At 38.6% G+C, this 22,791-nt stretch overlaps 1 protein-coding gene across 1 annotated transcript in view; it reads right to left on the bottom strand.

Annotated features, from left to right (window-relative positions):
• Positions 1-15,042, bottom strand: part of UNC79 (unc-79 homolog, NALCN channel complex subunit) — a 284,033-nt gene extending 268,991 nt beyond the window's left edge. Inside the window, exons 1-3 of the mRNA XM_042781482.1 lie at positions 14,930-15,042; positions 8,590-8,894; positions 5,114-5,284 (exon numbers count right to left, since the gene is read on the bottom strand). Of these exons, the coding sequence (XP_042637416.1) occupies positions 5,114-5,284; positions 8,590-8,836 (418 nt within the window). The 5' untranslated portion in view covers positions 8,837-8,894; positions 14,930-15,042. The remainder of the gene's footprint in view (positions 1-5,113; positions 5,285-8,589; positions 8,895-14,929) is intronic.
• Positions 15,043-22,791: the final 7,749 nt, after the last annotated feature.

The raw sequence follows: 22,791 nt of genomic DNA, 5'->3' as shown, positions 1-22,791 counted from the left end.
TGTACAGCTGCTCTCTGTGTTGTTGAAAAAAGGTATTTTCAATGAATAAGTCATTGGTCTTGCAAAATTCTACCATGAAATTTCCAGTGCTATTTCTGTCACCAAGGCCAAATTTTCCAATTCCCGGTGATTCTTCGTTTCCAACTTTTGCATTCCAGTCACCAGTGATAATTGACACATCCTGATTGCATGTTTGGTCAATTTCAGGCTGTAGAAATTGATAAATGTCTTCAATTTCATCATCTTTGGCTTTGGTGGTTGGTGCATAAATTTGAATAATAGTCGTATTAACTGGTCTTCCTTGTAGGCATATGGATATTATCCTATCACTGACAGCATTGTAGTTCAGGATGGATCTTGAAACATCCTTTGTGATGATGAATGCCATGTCATTCCTTTTCAAATTGTCATTCCTGGCATAGTAGATCATTTGGTTGTCTGATTCAAAATGGCCAAAACCAGTCCATTTCAGCTCACTAATGCCTAGGATATCAATCTTTATGCATCCATTTCATTTTTTACAACTTCCAATTTTCCTAGATTCATACTTTATACATTCCATGTTCCATTTATTAATGGATGTTTGCAGCTGTTTCTCCTTAATTTGAGTTGTGCCATGTCAGCAAATGGAGGTCTCGAAAGCTTTACCTTATCCATATGAGTAAGGCTGGTTTTACTCTGATGATGCAGCTCTTTCCCAGTGCTATTTTGAGAGCCTTCTAACCTAAGTGACTCATCCTCCCCCTCTGTATTGGACAATGTTTCCAGACTATTCGTAAAGTTGCACAGTAACGTATCAGACAGTGTTTCCCTGCTATTCATAAGGTTTTCCCTGGCCAATTCTTTGAGAAGTGGATGACCTCTTCCTTCTTCCTAGTCTGTCTCAGTCTGCAAGCCGAGCTGAAACCTGTGCACCATGTGCACCCTGCTGGGTTTGAAACACCAGATGGCACAGCCTCAAGACTCACAGCAACACATCACCACAGTAGGACAAACCAACAGACAAGTTTGTCTCCCTTAGCTGTTCAAATATTAGTATATTAGCTGTTCAAAGTATTAAACTTTGGAAGATCATAAAGATAACATGCATCCTCAGTAATAGTAAAGTGAAAATGATTCAGAGCCAATGGCCAATTAAGTCATATTATTGCTTTCAGAGGGAGCCCTGGTGGTGCAGTGGTTAAATCACTCATCTGCTAACCTAAAGGTGGGTAGTTCAAACCCACTGGCCACTCCAGAGGAGAAAGATATGGCAGTCCACTCTCATAAATACTCACAGCCTTGGAAACGCCATGTGGCAGCTCTACTCTGTCCCAGAGGGTTGCTAATGAGTCAGAATTGACTCAAAGTTGGGCAGTGGGGTTGTTTTTTCGGTTTATTGCTTTTAGGTCATGTGAAGACCTGAATGAACCTTTATTTTCCCTGAAGGTAAGTGACTTTTTGAGGAAACTAAAATTGGAAAAGAAGTTGGAAGAGGCTGTACAGTCCTCTCCCCACTGCGGTCGAGTCAACTCTGACTTACACACATCCTGTAGAATAAAGTAAAATTGCCCCATAGGATTTCCAAGGCTGTAAATCTTTACAGAAGCAGACTGCCTCATCTTGGTCCCGCAAAGCACCTGGTAGGTTTGAACTGCTGAGCTTTTGGTTAGCAGCTGAATGCCTTACCCACTGTACCACCCCAGAGCTCCCTCTACACAGTCCAGGATACCAAAAAGTCAAAATTCTTCAAAAATACCTCAGAAGAGTCTCTAACTACCATAAGCATTCAGTTTTGTTATTATCCTTAAAATAACACAGGCTACATCAACTAATGTTCATTTCCAATCAGCTTTTTCTCATCTCTGCCAAAGCATGATCTTCCAAGCATCCACATTGTAACACAGATCACGAATCACAGATCTTTTATTGGAAAAAGAGAAGTTCCCATAGTGAGATGCAAATTATTTCTTCATTTCTTAGTATCTCCATGATATAATTTTTATAAGAAAAGTTTTTTCACACATTTGAAATAAAAAGTATATTTACAAAAGGAGTTGAAAAGAAAAGAGCAAAAAGAGTTTTACAAGAAATAAGGTGAATTTTGTTCTGCCGCACCCCAAAAGGAGTTATTTGGGAATGAAAGTGCAGCACTTGACTTACTCACAAAGATGACATGAAGGACATATCGGATATGCACGCAGACCTCAATCTGAAGGAGCTGCCATCTCATTAGACCTACTTCAAAGCTTAGAACCCGATTTTCAGGTCATTAATGATATAATCATTTAACACCTGAAAAAGTCCATGTTTTATCTTTGGCCTGAGGAATACCACCCCAAAGAGATAAAAGCTTTTCTGTTTGGACGACTTTCTGTATCAAGTACTCTAGAATTCAACATTCTTTAGCCTAACCTCCCATCCTGAAATAAAAATATTCTGGAAGAAATTAAATGGCACGCCTTTGTTTTGGTCAGGATTTCTACACATGGAAACAAAGATCACTAATGGGTACCACGTGGATTAAACAGACCCTCTGACATCAATCTACTACAACATGATTCATCTAGAACCAGATTCTCGCTGCCCTAGATTTGTGTCTTTACACATACCTTGTGAAGTAACAAGTACAAAAGAGCTACATGAGCCATTTGCTAAGATTTGGTTCTAAAGGTTGGTGCCACAATTTGTTATCAAAGATTTAAAGATGAGTAAAGATCATCCACTTTGCAGACCAGAATGGTGAGGAGAAGTGAAAGTCAGAGCTAAGCACTACAGCAACAAAATAAACAAGCAAACTGGATCAACTCCCAGGTCAGGAGAAGATATGTGTCTCTTACATAAAAGAAGGTTGATGTTATTTAACCTAGAATTACAAAGCCAAAAACAACCCTTAAGCCTGAACATTTTTTCCAAACTTTAGTAAAAAAAAAAAAAAAAATCCAGAGGCATGAAGTGACTGCTAAGACCATGAAATGAACACCAAGTTACAAAAATTCCCACAAGTTTTGTAAACTCAGTATTTTGTTCTCCTCAGTTGCCAAGATGCACACATTTAAATACATAAGGATTCACATATGACTACCAGGCATGTTTGGGGACCTATAATTCTAACTAAGTAGAAATTAATAACCAACTGTGAAGAAACAGATTTTTAGATATCTCAATATTCTGTCAGTCTGAAGCATAACTTCAGAAGCCCTATATGCGTGCCTCTTCCAAAATGACTAACTTATTCTTAAGAAGGGAGCTCTGGTGGTGTAGTGACTGCTAACCAGAAGGCTGGCAGTTCAAACCCACCAGCCACTCCTCGGAAGGAAGATTGGGCAATCTATTCCATAGTGATACAGCCTTGGAAACCCAAGGAGGGATCACTATGAGTTGGGTTCAACTTGATGGCAGTTTGGTTTTGGGTTATTCTTAAGAAATAGGGACACACTGACTTAGCGTCATTATTAGAAAGATGGGCCTCATCAGCTTTAAAAAAATAAAATAAAATAATAATTCCGGTGCCTAAACTTAACAGTTAACATTACTTATAAAAATAGATGACTACACAATTCTAAGGTGCTCTGGTAGCATAGTGCCTAAAGCACTTGACTGCTAACCAGAAGGCTCACAGTTCAAACCCACCAGCCACTCCTCGGAAGGAAGATGGGGCAATCTATTTCCGTAGTGATACTGCCTCAGAAACCCAAGGAGAGGTCGCTATGAGTCGCGTCCGACTCAACAGCATATAACAACACACAATTCTAAGACTATCCATAAACAAGTACTTACCTTGTTAGTAAGGCTACACAGGACAGAAAGGAGAGAACAGCCTGATAGCTTGTTACTTGAACAGTGTAATCAGTCTGCTAATTTGCTTCAATCTCTATATAATTTAAGCAGAAGTCATCCTTTGCTTAAGTACAAGAAAATCACGATCCTAGCATTGAAATTAAACTTGATTGTAAAATAAGTAAGTGTAGCTCAAAAGGTACTATGTTGACCAATTGTTATTACACAGAAACAACTTTAAGAAGATCTTAAGGAGATGAAATTAAAATGGTGAAAATGATCTCTAAGAACTGAATATGGCCAATAAAGACAAATTTACACAACAAGAGTTGAGGGAAAGAGAGAAGTCAATTAACACTTAATGAACACCAGGCATTGTGTTAACACATTACTAACATTCTGGGTTGATCATCTTAATTATCACAAACAACCCCATGGGAAGCTATTATCACTATTCTTACTTTACAGGTAAGAAACAGAAAGGTTAAGAAACTGTCTAATGTCACCCAGCTGGTCAGTCTCGTAATTATCATATGAATCGAGATCTGTTGGAACCCTAACCCATCATCTTTCCTAACCACTGAAATGTGGATCAATGCAGGATCCACTTATTGTAAAACACATTTAGAAAGATTTTGATCATGAAAATTACAATATACAACTTCTTTTTTTTTTTTTTCCTCTTTGCTGTTATGCCTGGAAAAGCCTGCAAAATAAAGTCTGTAAAAGTGAAATTCAATTCAGATCAAGTCCCTGTTTATAGCAGCACCTCCCCTGTGAATCGCCAGCTTTCACTTTTCTCAAAGTGTCTCATAAATTTAGACTCACTTGAGCATCACAACATCTCAGGGAGGAAAAGCTGGTGCTGTCATCATTTTGCAGATGAGACTGCAACGATGTGAGGTGCTCAACATCACACTGAAATTTGGGGAAGAGCAGGGACCAGCATCTAAGCTTCCTGACACTTACCCAGTGCTCTTTGCATCATCACACCCTCCTCCCTTCAGATGCAGAAGGTACGAATTTCTAAATCTGAGGCAACACTCCCTTCCCTCCTTTTGTAAAGTGGTAAAAGATATAATTCATACGAAGGAGATATAGAATGTGCCTGGCTGTATTCTTTCTTCCTATTCTAGACCAAAGTATGTGAATAAAACAACTTGTAAGGGAAAATAGTCTTTCATTTCTTTGATTTCCACATAATATACGGGAATGACTGAATTGAAATCATAGCCCATGTGTGTAACAAGTGATTCCATTATAATCTTGAAACTCTAGAGCCTATGACAGCTAAAGCAATTTCCATGACTACAATACATAGAAATGATCTGGTATTAGGTAAAATTGAACTTACATATAGCCATTGGTAGAAAAGATGTGCTAAGATATTCAATAATATCCTTGTGCAGAAATGGAGGAAAGGTAGCTAATGTTGATATCATCGTGTAGGGCAAAGTACTCAGAATATCATCATTGAGGAAGGGGAGCAAACATGTCGTTGTATAAAATATGGACTGTCCGAGATCTAAAAGACAAAATTGAGTCATCAGCGCTATTTTATCATATGCAAAATATGCTAATTTTATACTAAGTTTTTATAAGTTACTTAAACTATTACAAGCAACTATTCCTCCCTTCCTATTAGGAGTTCTGAAACTGCTTGATATAGTGCATTATGTATACAGTAGTTGCTCAATAAATGGCTGATGAACAGATTACCATAATACCCATTACATAGCCTTTGCCCAACATCTTCTCTATTTTCAGTAATATCTCATATTCATACAGCTCCTTGACTTCCTGAATTCAAAGCTCTCTGCATGTTATCAAGGATCTTGCAATCCCCCAGCATACTCACCTCCATCGCATTTTACCCCAGATGTTAAAATCATTTGCCCACTGGATTTTCAGAAAGTCAAGGAAGGACTAGAAACAAAACCAGGCTATTTTTCGCATCCATCAACAAATTGACAGTGTTCCTACAACTGCAGTTGGGGCCATGAGGTGATCGCCGATACAGTACAGTAGTAGATTCAGGACACACCAAAGAAAGGAAGCTGTGCACTGACACTACCCGGGCGAGCACCACTGCCCAATAGAACAGGAAGGTCACAGTACCTACCTCGCTTCATTAGAACGATGCTATGAGGTTTCAATGGGATGAATGTAAAGTGCTTAGCATAGAACAAAGTGTGAGTTCTGCAAATATTAGTCATTGTTATTAACATTATTATTGTTATTATTACCTGCACGTGGAATAAAAATAGAGGACATTCCAAAAACAACATAACTACTTCAGCTTTAGAGAAGTCAGACCAAATCCCATTACCCTGAATGCCTATTTTGTTGTTTCTGCACCTCCACATACATAAGTCATCAGCCAAGGCTTGACAATGAAGATCATTCTCTTATCCATCATAATAGAAAAGGCTTCAGCTCTTGTTTGCTTTGCAGCCGATTTACCTTCTTAGTGGTACTTTGATTCCCAATGGTATTTCTGGTGGTCAATAAAGTTAACATGCCATCTCCCAACAGCCACCCCAACTGCTGATGGAGAGGACATGGCCGCACTGCTCACTGGCAATGAGGGTAAGTCAACCTGGGGCTCAGATGGACATAATGGAAAATTCACAGATGTTTCACTAAGCATCGGCTGAGGCTATACCTAGAAGACACTCCATCACTTAATCCATTAGCTGATCCTTTTAACCTAATTACAACCCATTAGCGTTGAATGGGACCAGAGAGCACTCCCAGCGTATGGCGCATCTGTCACATAAGGAAACTGAGGCTTGGAGGGGGGAAGCGATTGTCTGAGACCAGCTGAGAGTGAGGAACTACACTGCCACCAGCTCACAGCCCAGTGCTCTTTCCTTTGTGCCACGCTGACCCCAGTGGGAGGACTCAGCCTCTAGCTGGAGCTCAGTGGTTCTGAAACTCAGCATGCAGATGAGCTTGGTGACAAAATGCAGGTCCTTACAGCCCACCCTTAGCATAGTGCCTAAGGCATTTGACTGCTAACCAGAAGGCTGGCGGTTCAAACCCACCAACCACTCCTCGGAAGGAAGGTTGGGCAATCCTACTTCCGTAGTGATACTGCCTCGGAAACCCAAGGAGGGGTCGCTATGAGTCGGGGCTGACTCAATGGCAAATAACAACAACAACAACAACAGGGCCCACCCTTCGGTGATCTTTACTTAGAAGTTCTGAGATGGGACCTAGAATTCCACATTTTCAACTTCACTAGGTAATTCTGGCATTCTTCAGACCACACTTAGAGAAACCAAGGGATTGCCTAGTGAGTTTTTTTCTTAACTTCTAACCCCTGTTATGCAGAACACAATATATAGATAACAATGAAGAGTAAAGTTGCAAAACAGCTGTAGGTATAAAAGGGAGATAGCAATCATCCCCTTGAAATTGTCACAATTTACACATGAATTAGAATTAAATGAGTTGCAATCCACCAGATTGAATGCCTTTATCTTAAACCAGGAGCTCCGAAGGTAGGACAGCTCCCCTAAAGCAGTGGGCCACCTAGGATCAGGCCAGTCAGTGAGGTACATTCAGGACTGAGAGTCACAAAGGGAAGGCAGGTAGGTGTTCATGACTGAGAAACTCAAGATGGTAGGAAGCCCTGGCAGCCTTCTACGCAGAGCGTTATCTCCCCTAAGTTCTGAGCCAGAACAGAGCATAAAGTGGCCAGGGTTGAGATGCTACAAAATCACACAGTAAGTAACTTGACAAAGGCCTACATTTTTTTTACTATAACACAGAATACAAGAAAAAACAAACTCAACAATCATTTTTTCATCATTTTTACGAAAGCAGATTTCTTTAAAAGTTTGTTTGTTTTTTAAGGTAGAAACACATTGTACTAGATAAACAAGCATTCTCTTAGGAAAGTTAGCTGGAACTCCAAGGCACAATGACCCTACCACCTACTCATTCCCCAAAATTCCAATTTTTCTGTATAGTGAAAGTTTGGTTACCGTACTTTCAGGGACCAAATTCTCAGTACTTTACAGTAAAGCAATTAATGTTTAAAAAGTACATTTTCTACAAAAAATAAAATCCTTTTTCTTGCTGTATGGTTATCCATTTCAGTATCCCAAAAATAATGTTGGGCAGGTAAGCAGTAGATATTATTATTCTCCATTATGGGTTAAAAGAATGTGGTAAGCAAGCAAGGCAATGAAATGGACTAAAGACACACAGCAGAAAGAGGGAAGAACTGAGAAAAGAACCGTGCTCTTGAGTCTGTTCCAAGGCTCCACCAACACTGTGGAGAGCACACAGCACTGGACCACTTGGCTGACACTTTGTGATAATGATTGTTAGTTAAAGTTGTAGTTCTTAGAAATTTCTTATCTAACCTCTTAAAGTCAGGAACGATGAGTCCCAGAGAGGTTCAGTGATTTGCCCAAAGTGACAGAACTAGTCAGTGAATTAGAGCCTGTTCCTCAAGCTCTACAGCTTACATTTTCTAGGAGATAAATTTTAAAATCTTAGTCCCCAAATCAGAATTTAAACATGAGTCTACATAATGAACAGATCAGGAGGAAGAGATCATTTTCTGTTGTATTCTTCCTCCTTTGTCCAGCTTGTACAGCCCAACACAAGCCCACTTGGATATCTCTCTGGCAATAATAAAACTTTGAAAAATGATAAGCTGGGGAACACTGTCATTAAGTTTCTGTGTAAGAAAGGCTTCAGTCTCACAAGAACTTTCAAGTGATGTATTACAGTAACAACCACAGTCTCCAAGCCCCTTGCTCAGCATCCATAGATATGCATGGATGTGTTCATAGGTTTCAATGAAATGCTCACCGTGTTGGCCATGCTGTAGTAAAGGAACTAGATCCAGGAGAGTCACCAAAGTCACGTAGAGGCCTTGATAGTCCAAAGAAGGGTAGTCTGACAACTGAGCATCACGACTTTGCGGGCCGCGTTCAGAAGGAGCATCTCGCAGGACGCTGTAAAGGAGGGAGCGAGTAACAGTAGGGTTGATGGAACTGACCTGCGGTCTTAGAGATGGGGTGAGTGGGAATGGCACAGGAAAAAGACACATGGTCATGGGCACTGTCAAATTGGAGGCATCTTGGTTTTCCTTCTTCCCTGTGCGGGACAAAATGCTGTTGGGGGGACAAAGAAAAAAAAGAGACAACAAAGACACAAAGAACAGCACATTACATTGAAATGACACTCTAAAACAAATAATAAAACACCAGATATGCCCCACATAAGATGCAATCACCACGCCAGCCATGTCTACTGATCTAGTGCTGGGCACACAGCTCTGTGCTCAGAGATACCAATAACGCAAGGTTTCTTTTGTGGAAGTTTCATTGCATCTCATGTGTTATCTGGTTAATAAGGAGCAAAAATATAAAAATGCATGTTTCAGTGCCAAACCCATGTTTTACAGTTTATCAGTTTGGTGAAGAAGAGGTTTCCTGGTAGGAAAAACAATGACTTTGTTTAATTGGTAAGAATTTTTATTCCTAATTCATATGGAGCTTTCAAAAGAAAGGAAGTTTTCAGCAAGACTGTCTTAATCAGGTAAATGAAAACTTGCAAAATATAGGTATGGCACTTGCAGAAACATGTTTTAGCAAAGAATAAACATGTGTGTTTATTAAGAAAGTCTTAAAAATCACATGTTTATTGCATCAAAATAATGTCTATATGTATATTATGATACTGTTTCATGACATTCTGTCAGTATCATTTGAGATAATGAAGTTTAAACAGGCATATGAATTTAGAAATAATACATATTTCTAAAATGTTAGCTATACTACATTGTAAAAGCTATAAAATAATATATAGTAGATGGTTCTGTAGCATAAGTTTGTGAACTAATGGCAATGGTTACTTATGTGTGTTTTTAATTTTGCATGTTGGGGAGGAAACATTTTAACTAACGAATACAAACAGTGGTTTGTTCAATAGTTATCATCAAGATTCTAAGAGCTAAGCAAGCAGTATCTATCATATAGCTACATACCATACAGTATGTGTTACTGCCACTACTTACGTTATCACTCAACAACTCACTAAAAACTAAAGGAAAGATCACTTAGAAAGTTCAAAAAGAAAAAAAAGTTTAATGGGCATAAAAATAAATTCTAAAAATTAATTGGTTTTCTTTTAGCCTCAATTTTTAAATAAAAACCTTCCCATAAAAGTGATAAAGCCAAAAAGTTAAGTTGAAAATATTGCTTAGCCAAATGTTTAGTTTTCGGGTTTTTTTTTTTTTTGTAAATTGGTTTACACTATTTATCATGAAAGACAATAGCTATAAATTGCAATGATAACATCTGCTGCTCTGACAAAGGGCTTTTGTATGCTACATATAATATGTTAACCAAACTGATATGTTAATCAAAATAGATAACGATTTATAAATGTTTCTCTACATAAAAATAACCAACCTTGTTTTACACTTATTCTATGTGCACCAAACATTACTAAGTTCTTAGTTAACAATATTACACTTACAATTTTACAGTGGGGTGAAGAATTGGTTAGTGTGGCATGCTTGCTATGTTGAATTTACATTTCTTTTTAGTTACTATTACTGCAAAATATGTTACAATGTAAGAAAAATGACTACATGCTTTTTATTGTCCATGTGCCTAATTTACCTCAATTTCCTTTGTCTTCTGCTACCAATGTCCAGGGAAAAACCATTGATAACAATAAAAATAATTTCAGAATAGTTATGAAACACTTCTTGGCGATAAATAACGTAAGATTTAGTGTTTTTGGTTTTTTTTTTTTTTTTTTTTGCTTTTAAAGGGATTTAATTTACCCTTTGTGTGTGTGATGTACTTGATTTGTAAGCTTATACTTTACAATGGGCTATTACCAGCACTCCAGTTACCCCTGCCTGCCTATGTCTATTAGAAATACCATCAGATTTTCCATTAGACTTTACTACTTTCTCATAAAACTCAATTACTCCTAAAGTACCCTTTAAATGTTATATTCATAATAAGATCAGTCACCAAAAACTACTTGAATCCTGGAGGATTCTATCCCACTGAAAATTCCTTTAGAATCACAATGGATCAAAGTCAGACAAAAGTCAGCACTAAATAGCCTACTACCACCATCTTTTCAAAATTATAAGATGTGAATCTTATAGAAGTGGTGTATGAAGATCAACATTTTGTCTTAGAGAATAAAATTAGCAGCATGTCAGAAACAACTGCTAGCCTTTAAATTAAATACAGTGCTCTTGCCACAGACTTCCTTGGTGGTAGAAATAGAGCACATCATTTTTCTCAAACATATGTTAGTATTTTCCCAAACTTTCATGTCGTTGTTGTTGTTATGTGCCGTCGAGTCGGCCCCGACTCATAGCGACCCCTCCTTGGGTTTTTGAGGCAGTATCACTACGGAAGTAGGATTGTCCAACCCTCCTTCCAAGGAGTGGCTGGTGGGTTTGAACCTCCAGCCTTCTGGTTAGCAGTCAAGTGCCTTAGGCATTATGCTACCAGAGCTCCTCCAAACTTTTATATACTTTCACAAGTGCTAGTCAACTTCACTTCGGAGATGCTCCTTTCATATTTTTCCCTTTCTGTCTACAGGGGGCTCCCCAGTGACAACAGCAACAGCTTCACATGTGCAGTGAGGGAAGAGTATTAGTGTCAGAACAGTAAAACCCCTCTCTCACCGCCTTCATATTTCATAATTGGGTGAGGTTGAGGAAAACATGGTTGAAAATGGGTTTCCATGAAACCAGTTTTAAATTATCATTCATGTTTTAATGTAAGGAAATGTTTTCATGTGTGGAAAAACTTAAGAAGGGCTCATGAATAAATGTACAATGCATTGTGATTTTATGATGTTTTGTGACATTTATTCAGAAAAAAAAAACAACTTATTTCCCCAACCATCTATCTAGGGAATGATAAAACCATTTTCCCCATCTGAAATTCTTTCCCAGAGGGCCAAAGACCACACCAAAAAGAATATTAGGAATGCCCTGCTCAGAAGAGTAAGACCCAGCAGTCAACTTGGCACCTTCCCGTCTCCCTCACGAGCTCCTCTCTAAGAAGCATTTATTTCCAGTATCTAGAGGATGGCCAGAAGAGGGCCTCTGGGAGTGTGGGGGAAGATGAGAAGTTGCCCTGAGGTATTTATAGCACATAATTAATGTCAAATTCATAAGATTATGAATTTGACATTTGAACGGAATCTATGCACTGAACAACATTTACTCAATTATGCTGTAGTCAAACGCTACTCCATCAACTTGAACTCAGTAAGTTAAAGGTATATATAGATATATATATATATTTTTTTTTTCTTCCTAAGCAATCAGAAGTTACAATTCAATTAAGATTATTAAGCTGAGACTAGAATCCCTTTTCAAAACATAGTAAATTTTTCCAAAGAGCAGCAAGCAGCTTTCCCCAAACTTGAGAAGGTTTTCAATGCTTTATGGTTAGCAGCCTGAACGGCTCCGGAACAATCTGAAGAAAGGAATTCCAAACACAGATGGAAGGGAGCCTTTCAGTGTTCTGCCAGGTGAAAGGCAAGCTCCTCAAAGAAGACCTTAGACGTTTAAAACATGACCACTGAATGCTTATCATAAAAAAATGAATAGACTCCTCTCCAGGAGTGAGAGAGGATTAAACTAGATGACCCTTGTAGTTGCTTATGATGCTACAAACAAACAAAAGTCTATGAAGTTATGTTTTAACTGCGTTCATTGCTAAATGCAGGTCCCTGATAAACTAAAGTGAATACATCTCGACACTCAGATGAAATTTCACTCAGGACCCCAGGTTGTTGCTAGATTAGGTAAATACTCCAGAAATGTCCCCCCATTGAACAGAGGATTGAACTAAAGTCAATTCAATTCACCAGACATTTACTGATCCCCTTCTATGTGCCAAACACTGTTCTAGACTCAAGGGCTACCTACCAACACCACCAAGCAGAATAACACCCAGGACTTGCCTTCCTCAAACCTAGAGCTTCAGGAACCTCTAAGCACACTATTATGAGTCTATTGTGAGTGAGTGGACATGTCTGGACTCTTCAACTGTTAAATAGTCATTTAGCATACATATATAATCTCTTCACTAAGGAGCCCTGGTGACACAATGGTTAAGAGTTTGGCTGCTAATCAAAAGTCAGAGGTTCAAACCCACCAGCCACTCCACGGGAGACAAGACCTGGTGATCCACCTCTATAAAGATTACAGCCTAGAAACTTTTCAAAAGATGGCACATTTTTGTCTTAAGCATTCCCTTTCTTCCCTTAATCTCAAAGAGAGCTAAAACAATCATAATCAATGTCATCATCCCCAGTGGTCAGACCACGTTTTTGATAAAGATGGGTGCCCGTGATGTGATCAATAGCAGAACTAAGGAAAAGCAGTAGGGAATGATTGTTGAGAACGTGTGCTGTGGCTTAGGACTACCAGGGGTAAATCCTGGTTTCATCACTTATTGAATATGTAATTTTGAGCAAATTATGCCTCAATTTCATTGTCTGTAAAATGGGTATAATAGTACACTTACAGAATTATTATGAAGAGCTAAATGAAATGACATACATAAGATGCTGAGAACACTGCCTGACACCTGTATTTACTATTATATCAAAACAAAAAACAAAACCCACTGCTATTGAGTCATTTCCAACTCATAGGGACCCCCGTGGGGTTTCCAAAGCTATAAATCTTTATGGAGGTAGATTGCCATTAAAATGCTGTCACCCTTGACCAAATTCCAATAATCCACTGCTCAAGAAAATGGAATCTTCGTGACTTCCAAACATGGCTTTACTATCCTAAATTTCTTAACTTTTTGGCACAATGATTAAGACCTGAGCAACAAGCTCCAAAGTGTCAACTAGGATGTCACAGTTTCTTTGCAAATGGAATTCACAATTTGCTTCCTACTGAAAAGTGTCTCTCACTTTGAGAACTTTCAGAACCTGTGATAAAGGAAAGTGCTTCCCTTTGAGAACCCTGACCTCAAATTTAAGAGAATTTTCTTGAGAACAGAATCAGATGCCTTATTTTATAAACTTATAATTTATTACTATGAAAATTGGGCTAATTATTCCACTGCAATTTAAAAGGAAGGAAAATATCCTATTAGAGGATCCTAAACTTATGAGACAAGTATAAAATCTATAAAAGCAGATCTGAAAAGCAGAATCCCTTTAATACAGAGTACAGACACCAGCAACTCTAAAGAAAGAATGAAATGCCAAAAAAATAATGAGGAAACAGCAGAGCTGCTAAGCTTAGTGGCTTCTTTCCAGAAAGCATTCCCTCGCCCTGTGGCAAAGCCTTGGTCCACAGGCTGGGAAAACCCAGCGCCATGGCAGTCACTCCTGAATCTGTATTCTCCACCAAATAATACCCATTTTATGAAACCTGTGCTGTTATATGGCTAAAAGAAACAGTTAAGTCAATTCTCTTTTTCCAAAATAAGATTTGAGATGAGAAGATCTCAAAGGTAATGGAAGAGCAAGCCTTGGAATTTAATGGAAAGTAAAGTGTTCTTCTTACTTCCATACTATTTCCCACAACAACTGAGGCTTCACTTGAAAGCCTCATCTTTGCTGCTTTTCTAATGAGAAGTGTGAAGCAGATAGGTCCTTCCTCTACAGTAAATATAAAGAGTTCCCATGTTTTTAAGTTCCTCATTCTCTATAGTCTCCATAGCAATTACAAAGCATGTAACACATGAAGTGTCACACAGATTACAACTAATTGTTATTACCATAGATTATACTTCAGGGAATAAGAAATACTAGAGATGAAACTAAAATGCTACATAGCTGTGATTTTCTGGAAGACCAAAACTGTTTCCTATTCTTAATTTTAAACAATAGTACATTGTCCTTTGAACCCCACTCTGTAGCAGTGCCTTGTAACTTTCATCATTGCGTAAATCTACTGAAAAGACGTTGGACTGAGGAGAGCAGGCAGGCACCACGCAGGGCTTTTCTTTCCCTTAGGCCTGGGGTTTGATTTGCTAAATGCACCCAGAGGACTTGAGTCCAGACTCTTCTGGCAGAGCGCTAGGGAACGTAAGGCCCCTCAGACCACTCAGCTCAATAAGAATTTAGGTCCCAACAGATCAGCACTCCTACCTAATAATTCTTTCAAAGCAGAGGCTATTCCAAAGCTTACCTTAGCAAGGTCTGAGAAAAGTACTTCAGGGTGTTTGCAATATCTGTGCCTGAAGGTACAGGATAAGTGCTGTGAAGAACCCGGTTATGATACTCCTGCAAGTATCGAATCTTGGAAGCAACTAGATAAAAGCAGAACAAGAGAAGGATCACCTTGTGATATGTATTAGGCCTACCGTTATTTTCTTAATGATCAGACATTGGACTTTAATAATTGTTTTTTAATGTAAATTTTTACTAGAATTCAAAGATAGAAAGAATTACAAAATACTTTTAATTTCTTATCACTATGTTCAGCCCACAAAATTATTTTCAGTTCTCTGGTTTAACACCCTATTCACAAATTACTCATTACTTTTTTATCACTAAGGACAGCAGTACTCCAAATGCTTTTCTAATCATCCCCAAGTTAGCTTATTATTAGCAAAATAACAATAGATATAAATCTCTGCCACCAGAGAATTATTTTTAATATTGGTTAACTACAACTGAAGGAGAAAACTCAAAGTCTTTCAATAACCCTAAAAATTCTAAAAAGTAGGGAGTCCATTGAACAACAGCATCGATGGCAACCAGATTTTTAAGTCAGTAAGTGATCACGGAGTATGTTTAGTTAACACTCGGATTGTGAGATTCTGTTAAGAGTAGATTAACCTGGTGAGTATTAAATACAAACACAATGATTGTGCAGTAATAAAAACATTTTTTAAATGAAGATAACATTTTTCTTCCAAAGGATTTCATAAATTAGGAAACTCCCTAATGGTTCTCTGAGCTTGGCTGCCCAGATCTTCTTACGATTCAGGGGCCCTGGAGAGAGGCATTTACCCTCCTGCACCTACCTGTGGTCCTCAGCATGGCCACATTCCTGACCTGACTTGGGGCCTGGCTGCAGTGAGTGGCCCAGCTCTAGTCATTCCTCTTTGCAAATCTCAAGGAGCCGTGATGACCAACTTCTCTCTGGTCTCCTCTTCCACAGAGTTCTCAATCCTGTCCATTTGTCCTTTTACTCTTTAAGGCTACCAAGAGAGCCTCTGGGGTAGTATGGCTCACTGTCAGCAGTTAACAGAAGACATATCAAATCCTGGAGAAGCAAGGCCTTGCTGTTCCCAATATCCAATGGAAACAAGCTGTTGGATGAATTCTAACCGGAAGTCTGGCTTAAGCAATTTAAATAAAATCAAAATGCTTTTGACAGGTGGAATGTAGAATCACAGAATGTTGAAATATCAGAACTAGAAGGATCTTAGAGGCTTTTCTTTATAAACATTTCATTTTAACGATGGGGAAAAGGAGGCACACAGGTAATCAATGGCAGAACTAGGAGGACTAGAACTTAGATCTCCTGACTCCCAATCCAATGATGCTATTTCCACTATAATACTCTCAGAAAGTGATTCTGAAATGACGTCAGTATGCATATAGTGGATTTTTATTCCATGACATCAAAGCAGTTGGCCACTTGCAGCTGTTATTAAATTAAGTATTTATTTTAAATCCCACATATATCATTTATCAGATTTGCTTTTTTCTCCTTTTCAGTACTTGCACTATATCCAAAATATGCTTGACATTTAAAAAAAAAAAAAAGTCTAGATTGCAAGTAGTTATACCTTGAGTTTGTGTAGTACATCAGCTCTGAAGGAAAGAACAAGTTCATCCATTGTCTCAATCGACCCCATAAGTCATTAGAAATAACTGTTTTCCTAAGATATAAATAGGTGATTCTTTAAACTGTTCTAATTATATCATCTACCAAAACCCATTTTCTTCTCAGTGTTTTGGCCTGCTGCTTTTAAATAAATAAATAAACACATTACAGATATCCCCATATGAACACACAGTTCCAGGTTTTAAACATTTGAGATATTTGATAGGCCAGCATGCTTTCTGCCCATCCACCATCACAGCAATGCTTTGTTACTGTGACTTTTCTCAAGCTTTCATGTTCTGCAGGTTTCTGTAGAGTATTTCAGGAATACCACTACTCATCTCACGACTACCAAGAAGTTGATGATGGTGCAGGTCTTTATAATAAGCTCAGATGAAGAGTAAAGTCCTAGATCTTCCAACTAGATGGCTTCCTCCTAATTCAAGAGCTACAAACTTGTCACTACACAAAGACTACACTACACAAGAATTCAAAAATGTTCGTAGAATGAATGAATGAATGATATTTTTATAGTGCCTTCCATTAAAACGCAACAATAGCTCTTTTCAATGAGTATCCAAGCACACATGAGAAAGAAGGGACTAGAGTCATTCTGTGCTTTGAGATATTTTAATATTTTACAAGCTTCACATTACATTGTCTCTGTTTATTTACTTACCTCTTTCTTTTCTATACCAAGTTATAAATTTCTTGAAGGGAGAAACTGTATCTTACTCATCTATTTTTCCAATCCTAACATACTGCCTGGCACTTACTAGTGCACCTCAATATGTTTGTTGTTTTTGTTGTTGTTGTGTGCTGTCAAGTCGGACCCGACTCATAGCGACCCCCACTTGGGTTTCCGAGGCAGTATCACTACGGAAGTAGATTGCCCCATCTTCCTTCCGAGGAGTGGCTGGTGGGTTTGAACCTCCAGCCTTCTGGTTAGCAGTCAAGTGCCTTAGCCATTATGCTACCAGAGGCCCAATATGTTTGTAGGATAAGTGAATTAATACTTTAATAACAGTAGGTATCACTTGAGATATATCCATCTATCTATATATACCTATATGTATACTTATACATATGTACATATGTACATATATACATATATACCCATATATATTTATGTGTATGTGGGTATGTACACATAAAGATAATAATTGATGAGTGAAGATGAGGGAGAAAGGAAGAAATAAAGGAGGAGGAGAGACAGGAAGACAGTGATGAGTAATCAGAAAAGACAATTTATAGAACAGGTTGAAAGAAATGTCCATGCTAATTTGTGCATTAGTGAACGCAGCAAAATCTTAGCAGTCACGGGTTTAACTTTCATGGTTTTAATGACTTGAGAATAGCCAGCAAGGCCCCTGACATACAGTAAACTGTAATTGTGCTGCAGTTGTCAATAAAACTCATATACAATTCAACTTTGTGCACAGGAAATGGCTGTTTGATCGGGTTAATAAGCTTACATGACCACTCAGCAGCCTCTTCACAGCACAGAGTTCCTGCTCTTTACTCCACTCAGATAGATGAATATTGCTTCAGAAACTCAGACAATTATCCAATCCCTACTGAGCCTAAGGCTACATTTCTCTATTAAGCTCCATCTTCCACTCTTTAATCCCTGTTCCATCCCTTCTCCAAGCTCATCAAAACTCACCCACATCTACACTTTTCCTTTTACTTTAAGGAAACAGAATCTATCATACAGGGAATCTTATAAGATTACGAATGAGAATTATGAAGACAAGCTCTGAATCAGAGTTCCGAATGAAGACCTTGGCTCTATCTCCTCAGAACTCCAGTTTCCTCATCTGTAAAATGGCGAGAATCATAACACCAGCCACATAGGGCTATTAAAGATCTCTGTAAAGTGTTAAAGAGCAAAGACATTGCTTTGAAGACTAAAATGCGACTGACCCAAGCCATGGTATTTTCAGTAGCCCCATAGGTATGTGAGAACTGGATGATGAATTAGGAAGACTGCAGAAGAAATAATGCATGTGAATTGTGGTGTTGACAGAGGATATCGAATGTACCATGGTCTGCCAGAAGAACCAACAAATCTGCCTTGGAGGAGTGACAGCTGGAATGTGCCTTCGAAGTGAGGATGGGGAGATTTTGCCTCTTGTACTTTGGTCATGTTGTTGGGGGACCAGTCCACAGAGAAGGACATCATGTTTGGTAAAGCAGAATGTCAGAGAAAAAGAGGAAGAGCCTCAACGAGATGGATCAACACAGTGGCTGCAACGATGGGCTCAACGAGATGGATCGACACAGTGACTGTAACAATGGGCTCAAATATAACAACAATTACGAAAACAGCACAGTACGAGGGCGTGTTTCATTCTGCAGGAATCGACCCAATGGCACCTGACAAAAACAAGGCCATTGTGAGTAAGAAGTCACTTACTGTGTAAATCACTTAGCACAGTACCTCGTACGTGCTCTACATATAAACCAAAGCAAACCCACTGCCATCAAGTTGATTCCAACTCAGAGTGACCCTATAGCACAGAGTAGAACTGCTCCGTAGGGATTCCAAGGCTATAAATCTTTACAGAAGCAGACTGCCACATCTTTCTTCCACAGAGGCAGCTGGTGGGCTCAAACCACTGACCTTTTGGTTGAGTGCTTTAACCACTGTGCCACCAGAGCTCCAACAGTGGGTATCAAGAATCTATCTGCATCTCTTTCCCTTTTCCTACCAAACGCCAGTCTCACCATAGTGCTCGCCATTCATCAGTTGTCTCCCCTACACCATTAATATCCCTCCTCACTATTTCCACTGGCATTCAAATATATTCTAGAATCTCCTATGTTTAAGAAAAAAAAAAAAAAAAAACCCTTCCTTGATGCTACTGGCCTCTCTTCACTCACAGCCAAGAGCATTAAAAGAGTTGTGCACACACTCTCACCTCTTCATCACTTCCTATTCATTCTTTTACTCACTCCAAGCTGGCTTCCATCTCCAGCACTGCACTGAATTTGCTTTTTGTAAGATTATCAAAGCCTCCATGTTGCCAATCCAATGGACACTGTCCAGTGATTTTACTAGACCTGTCAGTGCATTCTTCCTTCTTGAAACCCTCCCTCTTCGGCTTCTCTGACACCACATTTTCTTGATCTTCCTCCTACCTCTCTAACACCTTCTTCTCAACACACACTGTCAATTCATCCCCCCATTACTTGATGTTTAAATTTTAAAATTCTTTGGCACTCAGCTTTATGCCCTCTTTTCCTCTCTAGATATATACTCTCAGTTGGCAATCTCATCCATCCCCCAGGCTTTCAGTACCATCTATATGCCAACTATACTATACCCTGTAATGTATATTTACATCCCAGCTGGATATCTCTTCTGAATAACACACTGCATACATTCAATTTTTCTGATTGAGTATCTTATAGATATCCCAAAGTAAACATGTCTAAGACTGAACTCCTACCTCTCTCCTCCCTGCAGAAAAGAATTCTACCTCACCTGCTACATAATCTACCAAGTTCACTTAGGCAAAGTATTCTGAAAATCAGCCTTGGCCACTCGTGTTCCCTCTTCCTCACTCCCCTAATTCAATCTATCACTAAGTCTTATCGAAGCTATCACCAAAATATATCTCTAAACTTTCTTCTTTATCTGCATTGTCATTACTCAATACCATCTCTCCTAATTGGCTCTAAAGTTTCTTCACTTGTCTTTCTGATTTTCTCTTGTCTCTTTCCAGTTCGTTCTCCACAGAGCAGCCAGAAATATCTTTGATATAAAATACAAACTGTGGCATGCCACCTTCTGCTTAAAATCTTTCAGTGGCTGCCCATTGCCCTCAGAATAAAATCTACAGTCCTAAACACAGCAGTCAAGGTTGCCTATCTTTCCAGCCTCATGTCCTACCAGGAGAGTCAGGTACGCTGACCCTTGTTTTTGTACACACAAAGCTATTTTTTGCCTTAAAACTTTTATATGTGCTTGCCTCTCTTCTTAGAATGCTTTTCTCCTCCACTTCTTGTCTATCTAATCCATATCCTGACTTCACGGTTGAGTTTAAATGTCATTTCCACAAAGAAATCTTTCCCAACTTGCTAATCTAAATTGATTGCCTACTCTCAACCCCAATTATTCTCTGTCTTAATACCCTATTTTTTTCTTTCATAGTAGTTGGCACAATTTGTAATTATATACTTATTTGGGAGGTTATTTATTATCTCTCTAAGTGGACAGAAAGCTCCAAGAGCCATGTCTCTTATTTTTCACTGTATATCACCAGTGACAAGTGGGCATTGAATTTACTGACTTCCTAGTAAGAACGAAAAGAAAAGAGGAAGGGAGGAAGGGAACAAGAAGAAGTATGTTTTGCAGTGACAAAACTTTACTTCTTTACAAAAATATCAACAAAACCAACTGTTGATGATATGATAAAAAATAAAGAAAAAAAGGTGTCCAGGGAAGTGAGGGGAGTCCCTGGGTGGTACAAAGGGTTAATGTGAACAGCTTCAGCTGCAACTGAAAGGCTGGGGGTTTGAGTACACCCAGAATCACTTTGAGGGGGGGAAAAAGCCTGACAATGTACTTCTGAGAAATAAGCACCTGAAAACCCTACAGAAAATAGCTCCACCCTGACGCCAATGGGCTCACCATGCATCAAAATCAACTCCACAGTGGCCACTGATGAGAAAGCGTTGCTTTTTATCTAAGCATACACAAGTTTAATCTTCACTCTGGTATTTCACTACACAGCCTATCCCTACAAGGTCTTAAAAGCATTCAGAGAATTAGTCATGAAAACAAAATTGAGTCACTCATTTTAGGCACAGATATAAAAATACTTTAACAAAATACTGCCTAAGTTTTAAACCTTTTTTCTTTAAATCTTAAGCCTTTTCCTATGTCACTAAATATTTTAATACTGATTCATTCTTATTTTTTCAAGTTAATTATATAGTCTCATTATAATAAATTTAGGAGCTCTGGTAGCATAGTGCCTAAGGCACTTGACTGCTAACCAGAAGGCTGGCGGTTCAAACCCACCAGCCACTCCTCGGAAGGAAGGTTGGGCAATCCTACTTCCGTAGTGATACTCCCTCAAATTAAAAATTGGAAGCAAATACAATGAAGAAAATAAAAGTCCACTAAAGGTCTGTTACTCAGGGGCAATTATATTTAACATTTTTGTGTATTATACTTCCAGAAAATTTTCTCTGAATGAAAAATATTTATACTTATTGTATTTATAAACATATATATACATTTATACCATACATATATTGTATGCAGTTTGAGAATTTGCTAGTCTCACTTTCTATATCAGAAATACATTTCCATATCATTGTTTTAATGGTTTTATACTTCTCCATTATGTAAAACCACTCGTCTGTCAGTTTGTTGTACTGTGGTGGCTTGGCTGTTGCTGTGAGGCTGAAGGCTATGCCACCAGTATTTCAAATACGAGCAGGGTCGCCCATGGTGGACAGGACTCAGCAGAGCTTCCAAACTAAAGCAGACTGGGAAGAAGGGCAGGGCCATCCACTTGCGAAAAAACTGGCCACTGAAAACCTTATGAACAGCAGTGAAACACTATGGTACATGTTACTGGAAAACTTTATGACCAGTAGTGATATGCTGTCTTATATACGGCTGGAAGATAAGCCCCCAGGTTGGAAGCACTCAAAATACAACTGGGGAAAAGCTGTCTCCTCAAAGTAAAATCCACCTTAATGATGGAGTAGTTTTGGGGGTCCTCATTTGCTTATGGAAAACAACTCAAAATGGGAAGAAACATCTGTGAACATTCACTAATAATCAAAATGTGCACTGTAGACAGATGAATCTAGGAAAATTGGAAGTTGTCAGAAATGAAGTGGAATGCATAAAGATCAATATCCTGGGCATTAGTGAGCTGAAATAGACTGATATTGGCCATTTTGAATCAGACATTCATATGGTCTACTATGTTGGGAATAACAAATTGAAGAAGAATGGTGTTGCATTCATCACCAAAAAGAACATTTCAAGAATTATCCTGAAGTACAATGCTGTCAGTGAAAGGATAATATCCATAAACCTACAAAGACGACGAGTTAATACAATTATTATTCAAATTGCACACCAACCACTAAAGCCAAAGATGAAACAATTGAATATTTTTACCAACTTCTGTAGTTTGAAACTGACCAAACATGCAATCAAGATGTATTGATACTTATGGGTG

Source organism: Orycteropus afer, unplaced genomic scaffold (assembly GCF_000298275.1).
Source record: "Orycteropus afer afer isolate SDZICR_OR568_19922 unplaced genomic scaffold, OryAfe1.0 scaffold00127, whole genome shotgun sequence".
Lineage (NCBI taxonomy): Eukaryota > Metazoa > Chordata > Mammalia > Tubulidentata > Orycteropodidae > Orycteropus > Orycteropus afer.
The sequence above is the reverse complement of the archived record's forward strand: the minus strand, read 5'-3'. Positions and strand labels throughout refer to the sequence as shown.